The sequence below is a fragment of the Mastacembelus armatus genome, chromosome 21, assembly GCF_900324485.2.
Source record: "Mastacembelus armatus chromosome 21, fMasArm1.2, whole genome shotgun sequence".
Classification (NCBI taxonomy): domain Eukaryota; kingdom Metazoa; phylum Chordata; class Actinopteri; order Synbranchiformes; family Mastacembelidae; genus Mastacembelus; species Mastacembelus armatus.
In genome coordinates, this window is record NC_046653.1 from 17264833 (window position 1) to 17292280 (window position 27448).

General features: G+C 39.5%; 2 protein-coding genes across 10 annotated transcripts; one reads left to right on the plus strand and one right to left on the minus strand.

Annotated features, from left to right (window-relative positions):
* Positions 1–7: 7 nt before the first annotated feature.
* Positions 8–4381, minus strand: LOC113123599 (cell surface A33 antigen-like). The gene is made up of 7 exons (XM_026295788.1): positions 4245–4381; positions 3748–3914; positions 3200–3413; positions 2885–3049; positions 2641–2757; positions 1776–1899; positions 8–1610 (listed from the first exon to the last, which is right to left on the minus strand). Exons 1-7 carry the CDS (start codon positions 4324–4326, stop codon positions 758–760), a joined length of 1722 nt encoding a protein of 573 aa, XP_026151573.1. The 5' UTR covers positions 4327–4381; the 3' UTR covers positions 8–757.
* A 2947-nt stretch (positions 4382–7328) lies between these two features.
* On the plus strand, positions 7329–27413 carry pou2f1b (POU class 2 homeobox 1b). Of its 9 annotated transcripts, XM_026295074.2 has the most exons (15): positions 7329–7392; positions 13949–14014; positions 14701–14792; positions 15541–15636; positions 16695–16874; positions 17238–17358; positions 17472–17563; positions 17765–17938; positions 18167–18308; positions 18559–18704; positions 19030–19215; positions 19412–19526; positions 19635–19968; positions 20085–20173; positions 20795–27413. In XM_026295074.2, exons 1-15 carry the CDS (start codon positions 7347–7349, stop codon positions 21064–21066), a joined length of 2151 nt encoding a protein of 716 aa, XP_026150859.1. In that variant the 5' UTR covers positions 7329–7346; the 3' UTR covers positions 21067–27413. The 9 variants fall into 9 exon arrangements, with proteins under 9 accessions (XP_026150859.1, XP_026150850.1, XP_026150852.1 ...); XM_026295065.2 differs by lacking the exon at positions 15541–15636 and having other exon boundaries at positions 18550–18704; positions 19027–19215; XM_026295067.2 differs by lacking the exon at positions 15541–15636 and having other exon boundaries at positions 18550–18704.
* Positions 27414–27448: the final 35 nt, after the last annotated feature.

The following is a 27448-nucleotide window of genomic DNA, read 5'->3' on the forward strand; positions in this document are numbered from 1 at the left end:
GGCAGCTCGGTGATAAAGTCGGTCAGACCTGGCTCTGAGATTTAAGGCATTTTAACCGCACACGATTCGATATTTTATCCACTTTATTGAACTCGATTTGATTTTGCCACATACATTCATGCCTATAAAAATGAACTTCTTACATAAAAGGGGAATTATTTTACACAAAAACAAACAGATAAACAAATAACAACAAAACACTAACAAAAAGCCTGATCATTTTTAGTAAAATTCAGTATACAATGGCAGTTACTTTGCCCCCAAATCTAAGACATGCAAACAGAGTTTAAACTAAAAGATGCTTAAAAACAAACAAAAAACAAAACAACAACAACAAGCAGTTTACATGGTGGAGTGGCAAAGGATCAGCTAACCAGAAACCTATTCTGGTTTTCACCAAATCTGATTAATGTTCACCATTTGTGTGATGACCATAATAAAACTGTTGTTATAAATTTAAATCAAAGACCCTGAACCACCATATGAGGACCTTTGCTTTAAAAAAACTGTATATGGCTTTGTTTGGTGACTTCCTGGACTTTGATTTTGCTGACCACAACCCTGTTTATTATTTTAACACAACCTTTACATTTGAATTGATGGTACATGCACAAATGCCAAATCAATTTAGTTGTCTCTTTAAGTTGTTATCAGCATCTAAGCCATTGCATAAACATTCGATCATTTTTTACAGCCTTGAAAAATTAGTATTTTTAGGGTATTAAAAAAAACATTCAGTAACACAAGCTTTTTCATATCAGTTTCTGTATTGATTGTTTTTGTAATCAAGCTGATCATGACTGCTGCCATAACGATCTCGTTGGTCTTCGAGTCGATCGCGACTTCCACCGTAACGATCTCGTTGGTCTTCGAGTCGATCGCGACTTCCACCGTAACGATCTCGTTGGTCGTCGAGTCGATCGCGACTTCCACCGTAACGATCTCGTTGGTCGTCGAGTCGATCGCGACTTCCACCGTAACGATCTCGTTGGTCGTCGAGTCGATCGCGACTTCCACCGTAACGATCTCGTTGGTCATCGAGTCGTTCGCGACTTCCACCGTAACGATCGCGTTTGTCGTCGAGTCGATCACGACTTCCACCGTAACGATCGCGTTTGTCGTCGAGTCGATCGCGACTTCCACCGTAACGATCTTGTTGGTCGTCGAGTCGATCGCGACTTCCACCGTAACGATCTTGTTGGTCGTCGAGTCGATCGCGACTTCCACCGTAACGATCGCGTTTGTCGTCGAGTCGATCGCGACTTCCACCATAACGTTCTTGCTGGTCGTCGAGGCGATCGCGACTTCCACCGTAACGCTGCCGCTGACCGTCTAGGCGATCACGACTGCCACTATAGTGATCGTCATCCTGGTAACGCTGAGAGTCAATGTCGCTGCCCTTGCCTTTAGGCCTTTCCTTACTACTGTTAAAACTGTGTTGATCTTCCTCAAGAGCATATCCAGCTGCTCCTACTCTGTAATTGTTTTGAGGAGCAGTGTCTTTGTCTTCATACTCGTGCTGCTTTGTCTCGCTGTTTAACTTGTCATCACAGTACTCCTGTCCAGCTTCAGTTGCATCTCTGTCATAAAACTCCATTTCTTTAGGAGAACTAATAGACAAACATGGACAAAATACAGATAATATAAGAGAAATGATGAGGCTTTGTGGTCGGAATGAATCCCAACTTAAAAACTGTAAACACCGTTTAGATACTAAAATATACTAACATAATTGTTGTTAGTGGTTTACTGTGGCAGAATAATACAGAACATACCCTTCAGCATATATGTCTTTTTTGCCCTTTTTCCGACAGCAACAGCAGATGACAATACCCAGAACCAGGAGACCGGCAACGACTGCTCCAATTATAGCTGCAGTAGACCCAATATTCATACTATCTGAGAAGAATGGAGAAAATGCAAGAGGATTTCAACCATACACTTGCAAATTTTCATTACCAAAGTATGTTTTAAGAAAACCAGGATTTTTTTCAGTATGAGACAGAATGAGACTGAAGGCCACATTAATCATTTGGTTAAGGATAAAAGACTAGGTTATTTGTTTAAATAATAAAAATCAGTACTGAAATGGGATGTAAAGTCCACACCAACATGGTTGAGATACACCCTTTCTGTATAATGATATGTCACTGACCTCATTAGAAAACTGCATTTTTTGTGTCTTTCCTTAGAATGATGAACAGCTTGTCCTTTTTTGACAATGTGGCCTTTATGACATTTATATAAACCCAGGTGTTTCTGATCACCTCTTGAATATAAATCCAATATTACTCATGCTTAGGCTTTGTTTTGGTTTTCATCAACTCCCAAGATGAACATTTGCCTTTTTAACATAATGGAGTATAATGGAGCTTTTAGATGCTCCATTATGCTCAACAGCCCATTGCTAACTTTGTCTAATGTAGTGTACAGTGAGTTTATGAGAGCTGTTATGCTGAAAACAGCTACCTGCTGCTGCTGTTGTTGGGAAATAAGTTTGAAGGGAGTGGAGTTAGTGAGATATGTGAAATAAATTAGACTTAAAAGCTCTGAGAAGCCGAGGCGAATCGAAGGATTGTGGTAGTTATCTGTAGGTTCAACACAAACAAGTGAGCAGGTACATCATGATAAAACACTCACTGGGCATCACAGCTAGGGTAAGATTGCAGCTGGCAGATCCAATCTGATTTGTTGATGTGCAAATGTAGAACCCAGACATCTCTCTTGAAATATTGAAGAGTGATAGAGCTCCATCCTCTGCAAGAGAATAACAAAAATTAGACATAAAAGTGCTGAGATGATAAAAACTCATAAAAGAGAAACAAACTGTTCAGCAGCCGGTCAAAGATGGAAACACATAGATGGATGAAATGCAAATGCATACTTTCAGTTGTCTTAGGTGGGAATTCTCTGGGTATGTTTTCCACACTGTAGCTCTTCCATTCATATAAAGGTTTTGGGGATCCCTCCTCAGACATGCAGGTGAGGGTGATGTTGTGCCAATACTCTGCTGTTCCCTGAATCTGACAGCGTGGTCTGGAAGGAGGCACTGGAGTGAAACAAAGAATTTAACATATATATTTACACTTCACCTTATTAGAAACAGACTGTACTGTCTTAGGAACATGGAGAAAACATATTCGTATAAGTATTTAAAAGTGATTAATAAATATAAACTGTGCCAGTGGTTGATTCTCACCTAGGACCAAAAGGGAAGTGGTGGCAGCTGTTGTTCCCTCATCATCGTTGGGAATCATGACACTGCATTGGAAACGACGGCTATCCTGCATGGTCACCTTTGTTAAGAGCAGTGTGCTCACTTGTTTGTTAATGTCAACCTCCATAAAGGCCCTGCCTTCATACGCAGGTGCAATGTCAACCGGATTGTTTAAAAAGTAGGTTGCCACAGATTTCTAGAAAAATAAAACATATATATTTATATGTATATATTTATCTACACATAATGTAAAAATAACATTTCATAATATTGCTCAATATTCAAAAGGAAATAAATAATACTATAATCGGTAGAACACCAAATGTCACAATGACATACTGTATGTAAGGTTTAAGGATAAATGGTGTGATATGTTGTATGGATTATATGTAATTGAAAATAATGGTAAGTTGTAGCTGCTAAATAAGAACTGATGATTACACTGTCTTTCAGTTTCAATATTGACCCATTGTTAAAAATAACATATGTTATAACCACATACTGTGCATGCAGCTAGTTTAACTTCTCACCAATGGATCTACAGAATTGTCAGGGTAAGCTTCCCATTGGAGGACAAATGTTTTGGAGATGGGTCTGGCTGGGACGAAGGAGCAGATCAAAGTAATATCACCTCCTCTTGCAACCTCATACTGCATCTCTGGAATAGTAACCTGCAAGCTGCAGCAGCAGGGGAGTACTGAAACAAAAGCAAATACACAATAATGACCAGTCTTTTCCCTGATCATGGTAAGTTTTTTTAATGTCTTCCCCTAATAAGTATTAAATTTACTTTATGTTATTTTTGTGTATTAGGAGACAGAGATAAACTGGCACAATATAATCTTAACATATTCCAATTATACTGTGTTCACAGCATTGAATATACACTTCTTTCTACAGAAATATCGAGTTTTACTGCTTCCGGTTGAGTAGCAAGAAATTGGATTAATAATTAACACAGGTGATAATACTATAAGGTGTGGTAGTGGTTCCTACAAAAGCGAAGAAATACAAGCATAAATCCTACCTGTGAGTATCAGAAATAGCTTTCGCCATCCAAGCTTCATCTTAGTTGCCATTGCTAAAAAAGGATAAAACCATTTACGCATGAAAAAATCTGAAATGGATGCTGTCAATCCAAGAGCGGGAACCTGTCTAACCTTCACGGTGAACACCCAGGTACAGAGAAGTTGACTCTTCCAGGTAATAAGTCAGCAGCTAAGGGTCACATGTCACCAGAGGGCCAATCATTGATCTGTTACTCCCTTGATTAAACCTGCTGTTTAGAAATGAATGTGACGTGGACGGGATACTCCACAAAAAGGGCATATATGCTCAATTTAACATAGACAAACATAGACGGTTGACTGATTACTGGTAGATAGGTTTATTAATGGATAAGAGATTTATATGAACATATATTAAATGGTTTATATAACAGGAATGTAGATGCAAATAGATATAAGAATTTATAAATGAATCAGTCAAGAAATATAATTCTTGTGGCCACTCACATGTGGAGGCCTCTGTATAAATAGAGATACAGTTCTAATAGTATAAAATCACCTTTTGTAGGAAAAGTTTATTAGTTATTATTATTTACTATTAGTTATTGGTAAATACTGTGTATGAATGATGCCTTATGGTCTATTACCACAATGCCACTTATTTATTTTTTGTTTATTGCTTACAAAGGCTAAATAGGAGAACACAGAATCAAGGTACATTCAGAAATATTTGCTTGTGTTTAGTGTCTTTAACCTTCACTCTGCATTAGTGGTAGCGTTTTTCAGAACATGCCCTTTTAGCTTCAAATATGACATTTTTGGGTAAGTTTAACAAAGGCTTAAAATGGCCAAGAACCCACATTACAAGGAAAAGAAAGTACAGGTGTCTATTTATGTAAAGTGATTTTATTTTAACTCATTTAAGTGTTTTTTTTACCATTTAAAGTTTCTGTATGCAGGTGGAAATTACTGAAATTATACAAATTTTGAAGTTTTATAAATAAAAGATTTGTGCCAGGAATAAATTGCCTGTAAATAAGATAAGTTTAGTAAAGCAAATCAACTACATACAATAATATATAACTATATAGAATGACAAAACCAATATATTACATATAAAAGCATTAAAGCCAATATGAAATAAATCATTTAAGTAACAATTGCCCATAAATAGGTCAGTGGACTTTGACATTCTTAAGCTTATGTTGTGCTCATCATGACCTGCGGGTTGCAGTATTGTACTGACAATGCAGATAGATAGATAGATACTTTATTCATCCCTCATTGGAGAAATTCAGATATGTAAATATATATATATATATATATATATATATATATATATATATATATAAAGATAGATATGTAGCTATTAGATAAATGTATTTGAGTAAAAATGGAATTTCCCTCTTTCCATCACCGTATGTGGATGTGAGTGCAATATAAACCAAAATAACAAGGTTATCAAAATAAGATTTTGAGACAGGGCCACATCATGAACACAGATCTGCTCCAGCTGATATTTTGCTTTAATGGGCTAAATTCTTGCAGGTAATCAAATATCCATGTTATTCAGCAAATTTAAGACTGCCCTAGGGCGTTACTTGTATTTACTTTAAAATACTGTTCTGAATTATCTTGTAAAAATAATACCTAATAATAATAATAACACAAAAATGAATGAAGACTTAATGTTCAGTGTGACATTCGCACAATAGTGTTTCTAAGCAGTATACAAACACCCTGTAAATGGTTTATAATAATAGTTGCAGACATGACATTTTATTTTTTACATTTTTCACATAATTATAACCTGTTCTGTGCATTTGCCATTCACATGGAGATTCAATACTGTTTATAAATATTTTCAAAACGCCTTAAGACATGATGAGCTCAAAGGTTCACTAATGGAAATAGTAGTAAGGTGCACTTACTATTATTTTTTCTGGGTCAGTTGAGTTGAGTTTGTTTGGTATTTGGTAACAGCATTATACAAATGTAAATGTTTGCCCTAATGAATTAATCTGCTTACTCGGTGAGGAAATCGAGGAAGATTATGTAATCTAATGGGTTATCATGCAGTACAGCTCAATAGGCAAAATCCAGGAAGTGGCAGGGATAAAAGGAAACCACTTAACATCCTTACATAGTATTGAAGTGAAATTTCCCTTCTCTGGTCAAGGCAATGTCCCCAGCACAGCTGACGATTTGATTCTCTTTTTTTTGGTAGATGGATGTTAAACAATATTAGGTGGTTTCTGGACATCTAGGAGTTAATATAATAGTCTATGCAGCAAGCATCCTCTTTCTTGTGTAATAACTAAATAAATAAAACAACCCAAAAAGGAAACCACATTTTTCATCAGGCTAAAAAAAGTTGAGTAATGATGAAATATTTCTGTGAACTTGATGTCTTTTCTTATTCTTCTCTAAATGTCTGGGTCTGACTCCTTTTTAAAGACCTGGATAAATTAGCGAACAGGCCTACGGGGCAGGCCCAGGTGCCCAAGTGTTTAGGGGCCTCTAGACCAGGGAGCTGTCAATCAAGTGACTCTAAAATGTTACAAAAGACACAAACCAAGTACCACTTATTCATATTTTAGGGCCAGGGGGATCTGTTGAAGCCTACTCCAGCTGTCTTTGGGTGGAAGCCAGGGGTACACCACAGACAGGTCATTGTTTACTCACCTTCATGAACGTTTGTTTTTGTTTTCGTCCAGCATCTTTAACCTACATTAGTGGTATCCTTGTGGTATCCATCGAGGGTCTTATTGTAGTGTAGACTGCAGCTCATTTTATGATGCAAATGTGTCATTTTTGGCTACATAAATAAACGTGACTTTTGACTGTGTAGTGAGTTAATCAATTAAAACAGATTTTGGATGTCAGGTGATAGGAATTAAGTATCAGGCAGGGCTAGAGACGGACCTGCAGCTGGGTCTAGACCTCTCAGATCCAAGCGTAAGAAAGTGAGATGGTTATTTAGGTTTGTAAATAAGCCACAGCCAACAGCACCCTGCACTCTGCCTCCCCCGTTGTGGCCAGGTCCGTGCGCGCGTCCGTGCCCGTGCGCTCGCGCGGGCACAGGCTGGCTCAGGGCTGGGATTTCGGGTTAAATATTCAAAATGGCGGACGGAGGAGCAGCGAGTCAAGATGAGAGTTCAGGACCAGGTAATGATTACGGAATTTTACATATTCATACTCATATTCAAACTGTGTTACTCGCATTTTCACGATAAACGCCAAACAGCCGAGACACAAGCGGGTTGACGGACCCGGGTGGACTCAGTGTAGTTGTAGTTTACACTCAGCTAGCCAACTGTAATTTGACAGAGGAGGAAACGACGGCAAATTACATGAAACATGCCTCCCCCCTTTGTGTGATTAGACGGCTGTACGCCGCTACATATTCATACCTCTGTCGACAAATACAGTTTAGCATATTTTATTAGTAATCGGAGACGTGACTCTTGTTCATATGTGGTATATTTAGATATTTGACTAACGCGGGTTGATTGAAATGAGGATGCTAACAGGCTAGCGTTAGCTCGCCTGCTAACGCTTGGCTTTGTGTTGATGCGCACAGTGAAGCTTTTGAAAGAGGTTTGCATATTCATTATTTTGGCCAAGCCGGGCAGTGGCTGCGCTTCTTTCTTTGCACTTGCTGTTCGCTGTGGGGGAATAAATCTAAAAATGCAACACAAACTCGGGGTAATACACAGCAGTCAGCTCGGCGTGTGCTCCCAGCTCGACGTGATTTTATAGCAGGGCATTTTTCACACAGCCTTTTGTGCTCGGCGCAGCCTGTTGTGTTATTCATGCGGGCCTGTCTGAACCAGAGTGCGGGGTTCAGCATATTCCTCCAACCGAGTAGAAGCTGGAGCTCATCCGGCCCAGCACTACCGATGCATGTCAACAAGGCGGTTTGTGACGATAGTGGCTGGAGGGCGTTTGTGAAAATCTGGCCTGGTCTACTCACATTTAAAGCGGCTGTCTCCCGAGAGGCTAACCGGCTACCTCCTCTAACTTGGTCCAGTGGTTTACAAGCTAAGTTAATGATGCCCTGTAGTGTTGTGTTTAATGTAACGTTACTTCTCGTTGGTGCTGATGCAGTAACTTAACAACTACAGCTTCAACTTGGACCGAGTACTTTTTTTTTAACTTGTTTGGTATGGAATCGGTGCTGGTCTGGTCTGGTTGCCGATCCTTAAACCCATCTCTTTAAAATATTTACTGTATTTGTTCAAACTTTCATTTGCTCCCGACTGATCAGTTTTACAAAGTTGGTATTTGTGTATTATGCCCTTTGTTTTGTCGGAGTTTTTTCTTTCTTTTTTTTTTTTTTTTTTGGACTCAGTCTGAGCTGAATACAGAGACTGTACCTGTGTGTCCCCCCAGGCACAGGGAGGGGTGGTGAGGCCCACTTCCGGAAGGCCACAATAACAACAGGCAGGGTATTCTTACTGTTCACTCTGCAGGTTTCATGGCAGGGCAAGACACAGCTTGATGGCACTACTTTTTCCTCTATATAGCTCAGTTTGCCGTTTAGTTTGTTTTAGAGGACCAAGTCTGCAGTAGCACCACTACAGAGTATGGGCTTGACTATATGCAATAAATGGATCTTTATTTTTTGACATAAACAATCCAAGCAGCATTTACATAGAAGCCAGTTGAAAATGTGTCCTCGTCCTCAGGGATCCTCTGTGACAGATCAAGTGTAACCATTTTTAGAAATGGGTGGTTATGACTGGCTCTGACCATGTTGTCTGGTGTTGTAATCGTTGCAGTTCAGAGGCTATGCAGTTGTGAGATTTCAGGAGAAATGCTGACGAAGATCTAATTATCTTTGCAAGTCAGAACAGGATATTTAATACAGCAGCAGTTTCTACCCCTGGTTGGGTTAAATAATGAAAAACGGCTTTATATTCCAGACCTTTCTGGTGACTTGTAGTATTGTTATGTAAATACACTGCATTCATACCTTTCTTGCATTGTTGCTTGGAGAATGTCGGGGAAACTTTGAAGGCAGTAACAGTAGTATCTAGTTTTAGGCAATTATGCTATATGTTGCAAGATAGTCATTATACTAAATAATGTCCTTTATGTTAAGGCAAACCAAGAAAAAGGTCTAGGTATTTCTTTAATACTCATTCAGTTGTGAAAATTACTTTGAAATTTTTGTCACTGTCTGGAAATATGCTCACTTACATAAAAAAAATAAATTACTTAAAGAACAGATGAGAAATAATTCTGTCATCCTCGCACTTAGGCTACTTTTCTCATTTAATCAGTTTTACAGTTCCACCCTCATTCCAGCCTTGTATTTCCATCATGAATATTCATTGATGTAAACACAGTTGTTATGAATAATGCATCATTCTCAGTAATAAATTCAGGACATGTCATTTCAAAGTAGTGAGAAGGCCTCCATGAAGGCTTCAGTCAGACACGCTTTTTCACTGTGGAGGAAGGAAATCATAACTAAAAAAGATCTGTATGGTGTGCTCTGAACGGATAATTACTTGTTTCTTGTGATCTGTAGTAAAGTGACTCATTCCAAGCTGATAAATGCAAAGCAAGAATGCTTTATTGAGAATACAGAAAGGTAAAGTAGACATTTGGCTAAAAGATTGGCCCTTATCTGCAAAACCAGGTTTTCTTTGAGATTAATGACAACAAACTCACCTGTCAGGTTACAGCAGGTTCTGTATTTCAAGCTTTTGGAAGAGACACACATATTGTATGTAACCGGTGTTGTGAAATTCCTATAAGTGCAAGTGAGGATCTGAAATAGTATATCATGTAGGTATTGAAATTAATCTAGAAAATGTGGGCTTTTATGACAAGTAGACAGAGTAGCTTATGACTGGGGGATGATCTACAAGTTGTTGCATTTACTGAGCAACAATTGCCATGTTGTTCCCGATGACTCGTGTCTGTCATTATTAAGCACTAAACATCTGCCAGAATTTCATGAAAGGTTTTCAAGATACACAAAGGGAAGGACGGCTTTAGAACATAATGCAGGTTATGGAAAAAGAGGTGTTTGCAAGATGTTTATTTTAGTTAAAACAGTCTTCTGTAGTTCCATTAATGGGCTTTCTTTAAAAGTGAGAGAACCTTGCACTGAACTGTGAGGAACAATAAAGTCTAAAAATACAGTATTTTGCTATTACAAGGAAGCAAAATACACACCACATGAATAACCAGCAGTTAATGCTAATATCAGTGTCCTAGGTGGGGAATTTCCATGCCAGTTCAGGCTGCGAGCACTAACAAACTGTAGTAGTGAATCATGGTGGACCTCTGCATACACTGTTAGGAAGTAATTGAATATTCCTACTTCCTAGACCCATGAAACTTCACTTTAATCTAGTTAGATTGTATTTTCCACCAAGCCTGTACATAGTTAGCTAATAACCAGTACGTTACAGTGGTGTTAGCCTCATTACTGTTGATAATTCGCCATCCTGGATTTGATGTATTTGTATTGCAGTGTACAGTGTTGCTAGTTGTATTTTATGTTGCCACATTATGTTGCTGAGTAGATTTACTATATTGTCTATTAAACATTTAGTATATTTGACTGATTTTAGGGTGGCTGAATTTGAATTGAATTTGAAAAGTTGAGGTTGTTTGGTTATTAACTCCTTCAAACTGAAGGGCTTTCTGTTGTGACCATAAATCCCTGTCAGTCCTTTGAGTGGTCCTGATATGGGAAAGTGGTCTTGATGTATTCTGTGTTTAAGATGAAGAATATAGGTAGCAGGGCAGAATGTGGATGTGCTAATTAAGTTTTTCCTCTGTCTCATGTCGAATCTTGACGCTCACATTAACAGCTCTGCTGTATTCAGTCAGCCTTCCCATATTACAGTGCTAATGAGATACCTATTTAAAATTCTCTTTGCATGCTATTTGTATAATGCATTGTTCCACAGTAGGGTTTTGCAAACCGTTCGACCAAGTAACTATACATGTGTTGAAGTGCACTGCAGATAACTGCCTTTGCATTCACTTTATTTTCTCATTTGGTTGCAGGATGTGATTGCTGAGGAGGTCAGTAATACAAGGCTAATTTCTTGACCTCCTAGGCACGCTTTGTTAGGATTACATCTTTTTTTTTTTTTTTTTTTTTACCTCAGTGTGGCATCTATATACACCCTGCAGTAGTCACCTTTGTAAACATTAGACTGGAGTTAAACTAAACACTCTGTTGTTTGAAATCATGCACTGTTTATATTCATTGTTTAGGGCAGTGATTTCCAGATAGATGTACTTACCTGAGGGGTTACTGAAGTAGGAAGCATTTTCAAAGATGGAAATTATGATTTGGTTAAAACAAAAGCCTCATGTTTGTGTTTAGGATATGAACACATACCCAGAATTACAAACTCGTGTAAATTGGATATTTAGTATACCTACTGTCATTATAAATAAGCTGCCAGCTGCAATAGGCCTGCAATCAACCTGACACCAAATAATTACCACTCGATGCATGCAGTAGAAAGTAATGGAAAAATTGTCCAAACATCCACTTGAAATGGGAATAGTAGGAATTTTCAACCAAACCTCTTGAAAAAGATCAAGCCTTACATTAAAAAAAACCCAGGACACCTTTATGCAAATAATTTTAGATTTGAAAAAAATATTTGATTAGTTGAAAATTAAGCAGAAAATATTTAAATAATTGAACAGTAGTCATTTTTTTCTTTAAAAAAGCCCCAGGATTTAAGGCCATCATCTTGAGCTTTATAAAATGCCAAGAGTCATGTTTGTCTATTGCCACACATTTCATTTTTGTTTTGTAGTGTATTAGATAAAACAACTTTGGGGTCTCTGGTTGTTCATCAAACCCCTCATGTCCTTACATGCTGATAAGGATCTGATTGTTTTTCAGTATGTAGCATGTTAACGCCATTGTGCTCCATTGGCATTACTTAAATTGGGCAACTAGTATGTAAATTCCCTTTGTCTGACAGTGAGATAATTGAAGAAGTTGATTACAGCTTTAGCCAGGAGCAGTTGCTGTGGATTTAGGTGGTAAGCCCCTTGCCCTGTAGACCACAATGCAGCCATGCATTCCAGTCCAGTCCTTCTGATTCAGTGGACACCTGTGCAGGACCATAGTCGAGCTGTTTCCCCCATTGTGTTAACTCTCTGAGCATGCCTGAAATGCATTTATAAGGGCTGCAAAATGAAATACTAATGGAATGTAAAGCTAATCTAAATATGCTAATCCTCAAACACTTCATAAACATAGACAGAACCAGCCTGCCACCCACTCTCTGTAGTCACTCACTGTGGAATGCTTTAGCCACAGGGGGTCTAGCAGTAATGACAGGCTTGTGGTGGATTAATGTGGAGTTATTTATTTCCGATAGAATGAGTCCCCCTCCCACTCAGACCCTGCACCCCCTCCCTTTTAGCAGTTAGGCCAGTCTCCATGATTCCTGGAGATGCTGAGAACGAGTAGTCTTAGATGTTCTATTAATGCAGTCTGACTTGCTAACATGCCCAGACCACCACTGACAGGCCTCACACTGCATTCTGGGATATTTTCAGCCCTTTACCTGCTCTTAGCTAATTACTTTATAGCCATGCACTTGCACAATAATTGGTCTTATGCTGCTGCCTCCCCTCCCTCTGCTGCGCCAAGTGGTAGTTTGAGCACTTTTTCCCCCTTCTCTGTGTCGTCCTTATTCCCCTGTTTTTTATCGTCCTCCAAAAGCCATCCAATTAATATGCTAATGAGCTGATAAATATTTATAGGACTTTAAATTATGCAGAAAGCTTTCAGAGCCCGGTGTGAAATGCGTCGCTCGCAGGACTTCAAAGCCTTGCATCGCTAACGAGGCAGGGGCAGATTTGCATATGGCTTTAATCAGCTGAATACTGATTATGCTTCATTATAAAGTCGGGGGGGGGGGGTTGTACTGCACTTGTCGTTTGGTTCATTCCAGCAAGAGAGGCAGAGGGTGAAGTTTTTCTGAAGTACAGACAATCTTGGCACATGAGAGAGTGAGAGAGAGAGAGAGAGCAATGTAGGCAGTGTAAAGAGGGGCAGAGCTATAAGAAAAGAAAAGAGAGAGCAGAGTGAGGGAAAGAGCGCTGTTTGCCTAAACCCTGTTGGCTTTCCCAGTGTGCGTATCCCAGTGTTGTTCAGCGAACCGTGCGTTGGACAGTACCACTGTGTCTGTGTGTGTAGCTCTGGTTGTATTGAAACTCTGCTCGCTGCTGACCAGTGGAGAGTGAAGAGAGGGAGGAGTGGGAGGAGGAACAGTGCTGGACACCCTGTCGTGGGTTTGCCTGGCAGAGGCAATTTTCCTTGATAGGTTCAGCAACCATGCTGGAAAAGACAGGTGGAGCAAGAGTGGGTGAGTTTTTGATGAGGTAGTGATGGAGCTCAGCTGGGTTTTGTTCTTGATTGGGTGGAAGAAATTAGGGTGGTCTGGCACACTTTGCATTAAAATGCCACTTATCAGGTTTGAATGTGTTAATATGATCTCAGTTTTCACATCACTTGTTACTTGTGATTGTAAATGCAGTTGGTTTCTGTTAGTGATTTCATTTTGCTCAGTAATGTTTGCTGCGTTGAACATGATTGTCTTTGATTTTAGCATATATTCAAGTGACAAAAGTTATGGCACTTCTCAAATCATTAAGACTGGACTGTGTCGGCAGTGGGTGTGAGTGTTTCTCACTATCTGTCTCTGTCTGGCTCTTCCAGATGCTAAAGTGAATAATCAGTCAGAAACTACTAAATGTGCAATGGAAAGTGGTGATGTGAACACCGGTGAGTGACCTCCACCTATTTGTTTTTTAATTCTTTGCTGCGCTGAAATCAGGATGTGCAGAGATTTTTCCTCTTCGTTCAACAGGTTTCAAATTTAGTTTTGACAGCACAAATCTGAAAAAGCTCATTCCTGTCTATCTTTCAAATTATTGACTCATTTTGAAGAAGTGAAGGCAGCTATCCAAACTCCTTATGAGCAGCCACTACAGTTTCTTTTCTTTTTTTTTTTTTTATCACAGCAGTTTCTGTCACTACTTGGGTCTGGTGAATGTCACCCTAATGTTCTCTGTATCAGTGCTTCAGTAATTTCGTGATCCAAATGACTGAATTTAGAGTGGAAAGACTTTGTGTTTTGCTTTATACTAGTTTAAGTATGGATTAAATAAATATTAATAGTAATGTATGTTTCAAAGTCTTGTGTAAGCCTCTTGTGTTAATATTTAATTCTGTGATGGTTAATCATCCTGCATTTGAACATTTATGCAGCAGTTTTATGACTTTGGATTACTATTACATTTTCAAATATTTACTTGTAAAAAAAAAAAAAAAGTGTTTTAGTTTTTTTTTTCTTGCACCTGAAAACTGTTTTCTGAAGTATACTGGACTCCTAATTTTTATACTGGTAGATTTTACAATAAAAGCATCTCTAAACTCCTCTGTTTCATAGCTTGCATTTCTCTCCTCAGGAATCCAAACCAATGGATTGGACTTTCAGAGGCAGACGGTGCCAACCACAAGTGCAATCACTAACGCACAGGCACAAGCCCTCCTCCAACAGGTAACACATGATGCACACTGTCAACAGTCACACACTGAATTGAGGAACTTTTTTTTTTTTCAGGTTTTTGTGGAAGGTCTATCATATTCTTTGGTGTAGTGACGCAGTTTAATCGTAGTTTTAAAATGAAATAAAGTCTGAAGTTTGAACAGAGGTATGCTGATCTGCACTCACACATGCACAAGCAGAAAGAGTTCATTTAAATGAGCCAGGCTCTCCTGGTGTCGCCTGGCAACAAGGCAGATTAATCAACCCTGTATGCTAATTAGCTGCTCTGCGGTTGCTCGGAAACAGATGGCCGAGAATATGCAAATCTATGCAGAATTTACATGCACTGCATAACAGTTATTTTAATTAGCATCTCAACTCTCCCCTCCTTTCCCTTCAGTTGTCTTGTCTCTGAAGGCTGCAGCACATTTTAAATACCCACTTTCTCACTTCCTTTTTAATTTATATTCCTCTCTCTGCTCACAGACCAACAGCTCGATCTCAGAAAGTCACTCGGTTACACAGAGATGTGATTAATCAGTGCGTTTTTAGTTTTATGCCTGTTTTATGTAGACTGGCACTTTTGCATCAAACAAATATCCTTTCAATTTGCTTTTGTTAAAAAAATGCATCGATCCATCTTGAGGTCATCTTTATACCAACGACTATGACGTGGCTTACTTTACATTGTTAGCAGCGCTCAGGTTACACCTCTAGGAAGATCTCCTCTAAGCCCCCCTCTCTTCTTCGTTTCCACTAGTCTAAGTCGGAAGACTCGAGTGCTCTTCCGACCTCCGTCCAGCAGAGTGTATTGCCTCAAACCCAGCTAATGTTGGCCGGGGGACAGATTGCTGGAGTAAGTGGCCTGTTGCCTCATTGCTTTCAGTTAAAACCTGGTTGCATCTGGGGTGACACCTGAACCTTATCAACCCTGGCTGAGGGACTGGGTGATGAAATGATCACTTGCCCTGATTCTGTGGCTAAGGCTGATGTCTCCTCTGCCTGTCTGCCTGTTCATCCCTGTGGCTATGTCCAAATTCCTCCATACCAGAAAATGCAGGGACATGTTTGGACATAGTCTGTTCACATACGTCAGCCTCATGATACATTTCATGTCTATGGTCTCCCTTAGGCCATATGGTACAGACGAAGATTGGCGGGGTTGAATGCAGCTGCTATTGGGATAAGCAGAATTGGATGTTTATTGTTTATTGTGCATGTGGATTTGAACATGACATCAACATGCTCATTTGCACTTGTGCCTGGCTCAGCTGCATGAGTCTTCTTGCCATTTGCCTTTGTGGGCTCATATTAGTGCTGGCATGATAACCAAAATTACAGTAGTACTTCGATACCTTTGTGAAGAGTTGAATTCATTAGTTAAATTTACATTAACAGTTGGGACTTTGACCTAATGTATTCAGTATGATGGTTAATCCACTTCAACATTGTCTAATTTGTTTACAGATTGGCATAATAAAGAGAAATGGGAACAGACAGAGATACCTTCTAGTCCATAACACTAAACTGGAAAAGCTTTTTAAACTGCTGTAGGCAACAACATCAAATGATGATGTTCTGCTGGTATTGAAAAAAACTGCAACCAGTAGGGAATCAATCAAGTATTTATCTTATGTTACTTAATGAAGACAGATTCTTAGCAAATGTCAAGCAAGACTATTGCCTAAAGTCTTTTATGCACCACCCACATTTTTGTAATGTTTTAGATATTAAACTGTGCGTGGTTATCGAAGTCAAAACTCAAGTATCATGTCAGCACTAACTCATCCAGTTTGTAAGATTACACTTAGAGAGCACTTGTCTGAACACTACTTATTTTCTTTGTCTCCGTGTTTACCTTCCCGCTGTGTGACCTCTGTTGTCTTCTGTGTTTGTCTGTCGCTGTGTCTTCAGTTGACCCTGACCCCAGCGCAGCAGCAGCTGTTGATCCAGCAGGCCCAAGCTCAGCTCCTAGCTGCAGCTGTGCAGCACTCAGCCAACCAACAGAACAGCACCACTGGGGCCAGCATCTCGGCCTCCGCAGCTACGCCCATTACCCAGCTGCCCCTGTCACAGCCCATCCAGATCACTCCCGTAAGACTCATTCAGTAATGCACAAGGACTTCAGCAAATCCTTAAAAAATATTTTTCATAGAATTTGCAAAATTATCTTTAGTCCACCAATACATCACTTATACTAAAGGCTAAACATCTGGCCTACCATCTTTCTTTGAAAATGTTAAATAAGGCAATTCCATTTTCCATTTCAATATTTTATATTGTAAAAATTATTACCAGTAAACTGAAACAGCTGCTAATTAAATAAAGTGTGGACAATATGGATATATAAGAAAGACTAAACAAACCATAACAAAAAATAAGTGCTGACTATCTGTGCCATTGACTTTGGTTAGGAGAGTCTTTAAGACTGTGACAACCATGTTTGTTTTTTTGCAGCAGCTACAGCAGCAGAATTTAAGTCTGCCTCAGTTTGTTCTGGTTCAGCCTGGCCACCCGATCGCCACCCCACTGCAGCCCGCTCAGTTCATCATCTCACAGACACCGCAGGCCCAACAGGGTATGGAGAACAGCTGAGTGTTTGAATTCCATGCAGAATTAAGAAAAGCAATCTTTCAGATATTGAATTTTATGTTGTGCTTTTGACTCCCTTGTCCATTTTTCACTCTGTAGGCATATTGCAAGCCCAGAGTCTTTTAACTCAACTACCTCAAAGCCAAGCTAACCTCCTGCCGTCTCAACCAAGCATCACCCTTGCAACACAGGTTAGAAATGACAGAAGCACCTCTTTTAATCTCTGAGAAATGTGTTCGTTATTCTCACAGTGCTTAAATTTTACCATCTGTAATCCAGGTGTTTGAATGAAATATCACATTTTTATCTACATTTGTGCTAATATATTTTTAGTCCCATAACCTTATTAACCTTAAAAACAATCACATTTTCTGTATTTCTCTTCTCTGCAGCCTGCAACTCCAACCCGCACAGCAGCAGCCACACCTATTCAGTCCCTGCCCCACAGTCAGACACCACCCAAACAGTTGGATACCCCCTCCCTGGAGGAGCCTAGCGATCTGGAGGAGCTGGAGCAGTTTGCCAAGACCTTCAAACAGAGACGCATCAAGCTAGGCTTCACACAGGTATGTGTTGAACCGAATAGATTTAATGTCCTTAAGATTTTACATTTTCAGTTCTATCCCTTCCTTTGCATTTGAACATCTATGGATATTCTAATGGTCAAATTCGAAATATGATACATATAATGATGAACCCATAGGTTAGTCTTTCCTGTGGGTATAATGAAGTGTGATCCTGATGTTTACGTCATTGATAATTCTGTTTCTGTCTTTCTGCCCCCTTTCTCTCAGGGGGATGTTGGCCTTGCCATGGGGAAGCTGTACGGAAATGACTTCAGCCAAACTACCATCTCTCGCTTTGAGGCCTTGAATCTGAGCTTTAAGAACATGTGTAAACTCAAGCCATTGTTGGAGAAGTGGCTCAATGATGCAGGTTTGTCCCTGAACCTACTTTAATGATAGAGAGATAGATAGATATTAATTATTAATTTCACTATATACAGTGAGTGATATCGAAACAAATGGCATAAAGGGAATAATATGTCTGATCGGTCTAAATAGGAATTCTGTGTTTTCTATTTCTAATTGCCCTGTGTGATGGGCCAAGAGTGGGCAGTGTATGTCTTTATAGTACCTTGTCTTTACCTCCCTCCCTTTGCTTTGTGTCGCTGCTGTTTGTGCAGAGAACCTGACATCTGACCAGTCCCTGTCCAGCCCCAGTGCCCTGGGCTCCCCGGGCATGGGCATAGAGGGAATTAACCGCAGACGGAAGAAGAGAACCAGTATCGAGACCAACATCCGAGTGGCCTTAGAAAAGAGCTTTCTGGAGGTGAGAAACTCATATTTTTAAAGACAACAATTTTGATCTAATATTGAGAAGCGGAGTATTCAGGTTTGTAGGACTGTTTGAACTGTAAGAAAGAGTGTAATGCATTGGAGGAATGGTTTATGCAGCATTGGCTTTGTTTTTTTCCTGTTTGTTCTATTTTATTTTCACCTATTCTTAGGCAACCTCCTGTTAATAATTGGAAATATTATGCAAATTTGTAATTATTGTAAATGATTATGGTATAACGGGCATGGGGAAGTAGTGAATGAATTAGTCTTATCAGTGCTGACAGGGAATCTCTGGCTTCTTTGCCCTTTTCAAGCAGAACCAAAAACCTACCTCTGAGGAGATCACCATGATTGCTGACCAGCTCAACATGGAAAAAGAGGTGATTCGGGTCTGGTTCTGCAATCGCCGGCAAAAAGAGAAGAGGATTAATCCCCCCAGCAGTGGCAATAGTGGTGGAGGCACCACCCCCATTAAAACCATCTTTACCCCCAGTAGCCCCTTGGTAAGGATGTACCAAAGATTATTTATAGATATAGATATATTCTAAGTGTAAATAAAAATTTGAGTCCGATTTTGCAGTTTGTTCTCCGAAATAACAAAAATATCAAAAGCCTAATTATATTTATTTGTAATTGTAACTAAATTATATGTTTAAAACAGTCATTCGTTCAATCCACACTCATATTTATCTTGCCCAGGTGGCCAGCACAGCAAGCCTTGTGAGCAGTCCAACTATTAACACACCCACCACTCTGACTGTAAACCCAGTGATGCCTATCACCAGCACCAGCGTCTCCAGTTTGTCTTTCACAGGTCTGTGTACTTTGCGTTTATCAAAGTGTGTTCTCATCACACACAATAGAATACAAGATTATTTTTTTCTCAAATGCACCCTAACAGCCTTTGAATTCTCCTTCAAAGGCACAACAGTTGGAGCAACAAACACTACATCCGTCATCTCCACTGCTCCTATGGTTACCACAGCAACCAACTCTCCATCGTTAAGCCCGTCTCCAACAACTATTCAGTCCACAACCACAGACAGCAAGGCTGGATCTCAGGCGCAAACTATCGTCACCCAGGCCCCAACATCCATAGCCACTACTTTAGGGACAGGTCAGGTGATGGTGGCAGCTCCTGGGCTGTCTGCTGCGCTGCAGGGTGCTCAGTTACCCAACAGTGCTAGCTTTGCTGCTATGGCTGCTGCTGCAGGGCTCAATCCGGGATTGATGGCACCGTCCCAGTTCACTCCAGGGTCAGTACTTGCCCTGTTCAAACTGATCCTCTAATTAACATCTATGTAGATCTCACTAAATTGCTCAGGTGTCCACTCTATTGATCTACATTATCTTCACCTGTGTCTGTGTCCAGGGGGGCCCTGCTCAGTCTGACTCCTGGTGGCCTTGGCAGTGCACTGAGTCCTGCCCTCATGAGCAACAGCACCCTGGCTACCATTCAAGGTGTGTACCAATGTCATGATAATACAATATATACTTACTGAGCAAATCTTTATAAATCAGGTTATAATTATTGGGCAATTATTTGTGGCAGGAAGTGATTTAACACTTACATTACATTGAAGATTACATAAATGACATTAATATTTTTGTACTTCATGTAAAAAAGATAAGGAAAAATGAATGAAAACCAATCACAGTGTCATCAGTATAAACCATTTCTGCTACAAAAACAATGTCAATGAGGATGCAACAGATTTGCATATAAAGCTAAATTATTTTAAGCCGCGCCCATGAGTTTAATCCTGCTGAGAGAAAATCTCTTCTGTGAGTAGAAAAATTTAAGCCTGCTGAGTATTGATGAAGTTTGATTTTTGGAAAAAAAAAAAAAAAAGATTCCTGCAGAAAGAAAAAGTCCTGCAGTCAAAGTAGCTATTCTCTGTATTTTTATGTTTTGTTGAATCAGTGAGGTTATTTGTCACCTGACCATTTTTAAAAATATTTTTTGATTTACAAGAGAAAACTGGTCCCACATACACTGAAACTGATCTGCACTGTTCTGCACCATCTCCTCCTCTTGCACTCTCTCTAAATACACCACCTTCTTCTTGATCTTCTCCACAGCGCTGGCATCGAGTGGCACAATCCCCATAACCTCTCTGGAAGGAGGTAACCTGCTGTTCGCCAACACCTCTGCTGGTAACGCACCCAACCTGGTGACCACGCCGCTCTTCCTGAACCCCCAGAACCTGTCGCTGCTCACCAGCAACCCCGTCAGCCTGGTGTCGGCCGGAGGGGGTGGGCTGCAGGTCACTGCTGATGCTCATCATCAAGCCACCACGGCTGCCATGCCCATGCAAGCCTCGACCATTACCACTGCCTCCAAGGCTCAGTGAAGCCAGTCAGGCTGCATCCTGAATTGATGCCCTGTTTCTTGCGTCGTGTACTACTCTTATCACACCATGTAGGGAATAGGGAGGTCGTTTTATATATATGATATAGGCTCTGTGATTCACTAACCATCCCACATTCTTTCCATTGTATCTAGCATTATTTAATCCTTTTGCTGCCACCAAAAAGAAAAGAACCTTAAATGAGGTTAAGGAAGACCTTTTTTTTTTTTTTAAGTTTGTTTGCTTTTTCCTTTATGATTCTTGGATGTTTTTTCCACAAACAGTAGCCAGATGGACACTGTTGTTGGCCTGCCGCTCCTCATAAATTTGACAAGTATCCAGGAAGAAAATATCCTCAGCACTATCAAGCTGTTGAAATTTTGTATATATATCTATATTTTCTCCTATTTCCAGGTCAGACTTTTCTCTGAAATACTTAACCAAAAACTTTAGCATTTTACTCTTTCACATTCAAACTAAACTGATTTACTACTAATTTCACAATATTCATCATCACTAATGGGGATTTATGTGTCATTTGATCTTTTTCAGGGTTTTTTTTTTTTTGGGACAGGCCTTGACATAAATCATATCAAAGTTATATTTTAAAGAATTATTCATTTGTCCTTACCATCTGTATTTTATTCTTTTTTTTGACATTTTCAGAACCTTGTAAGTCTAATATTAAGTTAAAATTTATCATTTTCTTAATCGAGGTTATAAGGCTTTAAAAACAAGTAATAAGTGGCCGATACCAAGGTTATCATTGCTTTAAGGGTCGGAGACACCAGATATGTCTTTCTGAGTCTGTCTTTCTGGAAACACTGAGTTTTATAGTTTGGTGCAGCAGTGAAATAGACACCAAGCTTCTTTAAAATGACAGCCTAGGTGTGGATCATTGACACTGATTTAAAAAGTGACTGAAAGCATAATGTAGAGAGCTTTAAAAAGAGCTGCAGACATGAAATCCCATGTCCAAATAATGGTGATTCATTGGCTGGTGGTCCATTGGAAAACTGTACATTGTTTGGATTCAAAGATAGAAAGTAGGAGTCTGTGTGTGTTGTCTACAGCTCAGGCAGATGCTGAGAGTTAGCTGCGTAAGGCTCTGTGACTGACTGGTCTGTTTTGGGGAGGACTAGTCAGAGGTATTGTCGTCATGTCAAATGTATGATGACATTGGCTAGAGGGGCTTATTGTGTTGTGTTTTTTTGTTTTTTTTTTGTTTTGTTTTGTTTTGGTTTTTTTGTCTCAATAGTAGTACCGTCGTATCTACTTGTGCACAGTATCTGTACCAAAAAACTGGATTGATGAGCTGCAGTCTGCCTGTTCTGGGAGGAATGGAATTCTGTCTTTTCTTGTCTGCAGTCACTTGACTGGCTTACGTACTTTAAGATATACCAAAAATATTTGTTAAAGTAGTTGGTGTGTGTAGTTGGTGTAGTTTAGTCTAGTCAATATATTTATAAGTACAGAATCTCTCTTCATTGTCAACAGATTATAGAAATGCAATATTTTGATGATCATTTTCCAAAGATGAGCTTTTTGTTTTTAATTTGACCAACTGTCTCATAGCTCAACTTTTAATTGGCAGCAGAACTGACCAAAAAGAAAGGGATTGGGGGCTGGGGCATGAGAAAGTAGTTTTCCTTTTACACTTTATAAATTTGTTTATCACCGGGGCCTTGCCCCTAACACCTGATCCAGGTTTTCTTTGAGCCATTTGATGGCATGTTTATCTTTTTAATCAGTTTTGGCCATTTTGGTAGCAGTTTTGGACTTTTCTAAAACATAAAGGAAAGGTTCTGTTTTTTGGTTTTGTACTACTATTCAGCCATAAAACAACAGCTTGAACCAAAGTGGTTTTCCTCAGTAGTTGCTGTGCCTGTCCGTGCACACAAGTTGCCGTTCATCTCTGCTCTCCACACTGCTATAAAAAAATATTTTCCTCTTCTCCCATCTCAGTCGAAACCCAATAATTCACGATTTGGTGCTGCTGGATTAGGCTCACAGAACAGAAACCTAGCTTTAACAACTTGCTGCTGAAACTCCTGGTGGAGTTGAGCTGTTGAGAGGCCTGCATGCTTTCCTATAGCTTTATGACTACTTCCTGTGCAAATCAGGTTTTGTAGTTCTGAACCTCCCATCTGGAGGGCTCACCTGTGTAAATGCATAGATCTGATCACACATACTACACGTTCTCTCAGCACCATCATTTTGAACCAGCATGATAGGAATATGCTGCTCCCTAAATCATGTGGACTAGTTTAAAAATTATCTAGTATTGTTTTGTGCTACACGTTCAACTAAACCCCACACACAAGTAGCATTGTTTTGCTGCATCCAAATAACAAAATAAGATGCCACAGTGAATATTATGTCACTGAGGCTGTAAGCAGTGAAATTTGTCCATGTTATCCTCTTGTGTACTTCTTTTCTGTTGAATTATTTTCACTGAATATACCTCAGCAGCACTTAAACATAACTATCACCTTTAGACATTTCTGTGTATAGAACAGTGTAGAATGTAAAAATACTGTCTGGCTTACCATTCAAAGTTTATACTGATGAACCATACATAGGAACCATACATAAAAAAACAACCTACTACTGCTATTTTCTAGTACTACTATTTATGGGGTATTTCCAGGTTTAAATATTATTTTGAGATCCTTCTTGCCAAAGTAAAAGCCTTTCTCCTTTGCAGCTAGGCAAGTGTCTGGCTGCTCATGTTGCTGGTTTCCCAGTCTTTGAGGCCATGATGGGCCTGAAGGACTCAGTCCTGTTCCAGTGCTGTTTGTAGTTACTAAAGAGTTGAAGGTGTGCTAGCAAGATGAACCAGTTGCCATCGGCACCATAGGATGTTACTGAAATATTTATCTGAGGAAAGACTTAAGGATTAGAGAAATGATCTTTTCTTAATTCTATACATATAAATATATATATAAACACTTGTAAGATATTCATATTTTATATTTGAATCAGTATGTTATCAAGACTGAATGTAGTGTTTATCATGCTTACTCAAAAAAAAAATCTCCCCTGAATTTTTCTTCAGAGCATTTGGTTTTTGTTGTTTTTGTTTTTGTTGTTTTTTTTTTTTGGAAAACCAACAAGACCAAAAAATGAGAAGAAATCTGAGACCACACCTCAGAAGTGTGAGTGTGAGTTGCTGACACCTTTGTCTTTTCTGTATCAGCAAAGTCTTTTCAGTAGGAGGGTCTTGTTCAGGCGCTCCTGACAGACAGGTCCTGTGGTTGGTAGGAAACTCTCAAGCATCTGATCCTAATCTCTTAGAGGATTTTAAAGTTTTTGGTTTTTTGTTGTTGTTTTTTTTTGAGTCATTGTTGACTTGATTTGCTGTGCTGTCTTTAACAATCATTTGATTTTTTTTTTTTTTGTTTGTTTTTTGTTTTTACTTTATGCCTTTAATTGTTCTGTATAGTATGAGAGGGCAAGATCACTGGCTTTCTTAGTTTGACAAAGATGATTAACATTATCATTTATGCCTTATTGTTACGTAGAAGACATGAGCATTGTAGCATTGCTGTTGTGTTTGAGTGTGAGTGATAGCTTGAGCTCACCTGGTGCATTGTTTTTACTGAAACAGTACAGTGTACTTTGGGCATTTTGGTGCGTGGGATGATTACGTTGCTACCTATGTTTTTTAGGTGTGACTCAGACAGGTTGAGAATACCTGTGAGAAAAGCTTTACTAATAATTCCAGCAGGTGAGTGGGTGGGTGTGTGTGTGTGTGTGTGTATGAATGAGTGAGTGTCTTATAAAGAGAGAATAGGGAGGGCAGTCTGCAAACCATTATGGTGCGTTTTTCCCATCTTCCAGCAGGTGTGTGAAAGCGATTTGTAGTGAGACAGGAGAGTACTTATATTCTTTTTTTTTTTTTTTTTTTTGTCCAGAGGGGGATTCTCTGCTGATTAGCTAAAGCCTTTAAACAAGCCAGTGTTTGGTTTATTGTAGGTATATTACAGTTTGTGTTCTAATTATGATCTTATTAGATGTTAACTAATGATCTTCTTAGCACTGACTTGGCTTTAAAACTTCAGTTTCAGTATGTGATTCCGAGATTTTAAGATGTTCTTGTGGATCAGACACACGTCGAGTGGTAGTATGTTGATCCACCACACTGGTTTGCTGGTTTTTAATGTTGACAGAGGAAGGGTGGAGCACCAGTAAGGCAAAAGGAGCTGTTGTATACCTCATTTCTAACTCAAGACTGAGTGAACCTGCTTTAATCTACTTAAGAAATAACAAAAATAATAAGAAAAAAAACAAAAAAAAAACAAAAAAATTAGATGAAAATACATAAACATAAGTCAGTGGAGAAGCCCAATCATACCTGTACTTGGTGAAGGGTTGTGGAAAATGCCACCACAAGGGGGAGACAGAATACATACCAGTACTCATGAATGTCTGCTGTTTGTTTTCTTTCACTATTTGTTGTTATGCTGCACGCTGATGTTCTTCAGCGTTGGATGGAAATTATTTGTTATGACTTGAGAGAAGTTTATTTTAGTGTATTGTATTGATTTACTAGTAAAATTTCTATTAATGGACCACCCCTCCGTGTTTAAACACTTTAGGTTTGACAATCCTGTTTTTTTTTATTTTTATTTTATTTTATTTTTTTCTTCACTCGGTACAGGTATGTACACGTCTTCCCACATAGCGGTGCGCTCTCGCAGCCCGCTCTCGCTTTCCTGTGGGTACCAACATTAACCAAAGAACTTGTAACTTGATTGTAAATGAACAACATCGTCTCCCACCCATCCCCACCTCACTGCTCAGCATCAAATCCCAGCTGCACGCTCTCACCCCAGTCCTCGGTTTATCTGTAAAAAGTTTCTTTTTATTGCATGCGAATGTGTATCTGCCCGGAAAAAAAACACTCCGGCATCCCGTCGTTGCAGCGGTTTCAGTGCCTGTGTGCGGGGATCAGAGGGGGTTGAACAGGAGCTGAGCGGGCTTCTCTATGACAGACACGAACCAGTCTGGTGGTAGCTGGGTGATGTTTGTTAATACACACTGAGGGTTAATCCTGTGCACACTGTACATGCTCAGGACTGTATGTTTGTTTGTCTTGAGTGCTGTTGATAGGACGTTCCCCCCTCTACTCTTTCTCTCTCTCAAGGACTGTGGTGAAATGCTGTTCCTGCCTCTCACAGTGCGTCTGTCACTTCCTCATCATCTGTACACTGTAGTCCCAGGACATTACCCTGTTGTCTCCAGGAATACACATCCTGCGGTCGCTAAAACCCACTGCTGTGTCGCCCTGTTCTCCTCTTCCTTCCATTTCCCCTCTTCTGCTCTGTCCTTTGACCTCATCTCTTCACTACAGACTGTGACACTATGCATCATGGTCCTTCACTCTGCATGGACTGTGTCCCTCCGGCTCAGACGTTTGGCCGACGGGCTTCAGTGACACTTTGTTTAATGCTTTATTCCAAGTGAGGTTGTAGGGATCTCACAAGCGCTATCCCAAAGCAAAAATCCAAATATTTTAACTTTTGACAAATGCAGATACCAAAGATATCTCTCTGTCCTGTCTCTCTCTCTGTTTTCTCACTTCCACCCTGCAGCATGTGTATTAAGAGACAAACCCAGCACTGGCTTTAGTCCTAGCCTCAGTAATTCCAAAGCTTAGATGTATATTTTGGTATATTTCTGAGAAAAACTTACGTGAAAAGCGTCTGTTTCTCGTTTGTTTGTTGTAATCTCTTTTTTCTGTCACAGCATGGAACTAATTGCAGAACTGTCTTACTCTTGGTAGGTTAAAGATATAGTATTTTTGTATGTTTTTGGGTGTGTCATGTGTGTGATTATAAGTTCACAGCCCAAGTGACCATGGCTTTCAACAAGAGAGAAAAATTAGAAAAAAAAAACCCACCAACCATGTACATATTATGTCTGTGTATCTCAAAAAATGCATTCTGTAAAACATTTACTACTCACATTGGAAGCTTGGGCTCATCTAAAGGAATGTGTCCCCGTTGTCTTTCCCCTTTCCCTATTCTGCAGTCTGATAAGAATGGACTTACCAGGACTCTTAATGTCAAGAGTTCTGGTTTCCATCGTGGACTACAACACTGAGGGACACTGTTCCTATCTGACTACAAGAAAAAAAAAAAAGGCCTCCGGTCATGGTGGCACAGAACTGAAAGATTGTGTAGGAGTTTTAAGTATGTGAATCAGGATACATAGTAGATTTTGATGCATTTGTCTGCTGTATTTTTGTTTGTTTTGTTTTTATACACATATAAAGATAATCTTTTACTGTAACTGTACAGTTCTTTTGTTGTAAACATCATTAAACCATTTTCCAAGTGTTTTGACATGTGATTAGTCTTTTATTGTGATCCAGTGTACA

Bases quoted from the DNA above. Each gene is read 5' to 3' on its own strand.
- LOC113123599 (XM_026295788.1), bottom strand. From the start codon at position 4,326: ATGCGTAAATGGTTTTATCCTTTTTTAGCAATGGCAACTAAGATGAAG. The intron at 3,414-3,747 runs GTGAGAAGTTAA...TTATTTTTCTAG, and splicing joins ACAATTCTGTAGATCCATTG to AAATCTGTGGCAACCTACTT. The intron at 1,900-2,640 runs GTGAGTGTTTTA...CATTCTTCTCAG, and splicing joins TACCCTAGCTGTGATGCCCA to ATAGTATGAATATTGGGTCT.
- pou2f1b (XM_026295074.2), top strand. From the start codon at position 7,347: ATGGCGGACGGAGGAGCAGCGAGTCAAGATGAGAGTTCAGGACCAG. The intron at 17,359-17,471 runs GTATGGAGAACA...TTCACTCTGTAG, and splicing joins GACACCGCAGGCCCAACAGG to GCATATTGCAAGCCCAGAGT. The intron at 18,309-18,558 runs GTTTGTCCCTGA...CTGTTTGTGCAG, and splicing joins GAAGTGGCTCAATGATGCAG to AGAACCTGACATCTGACCAG.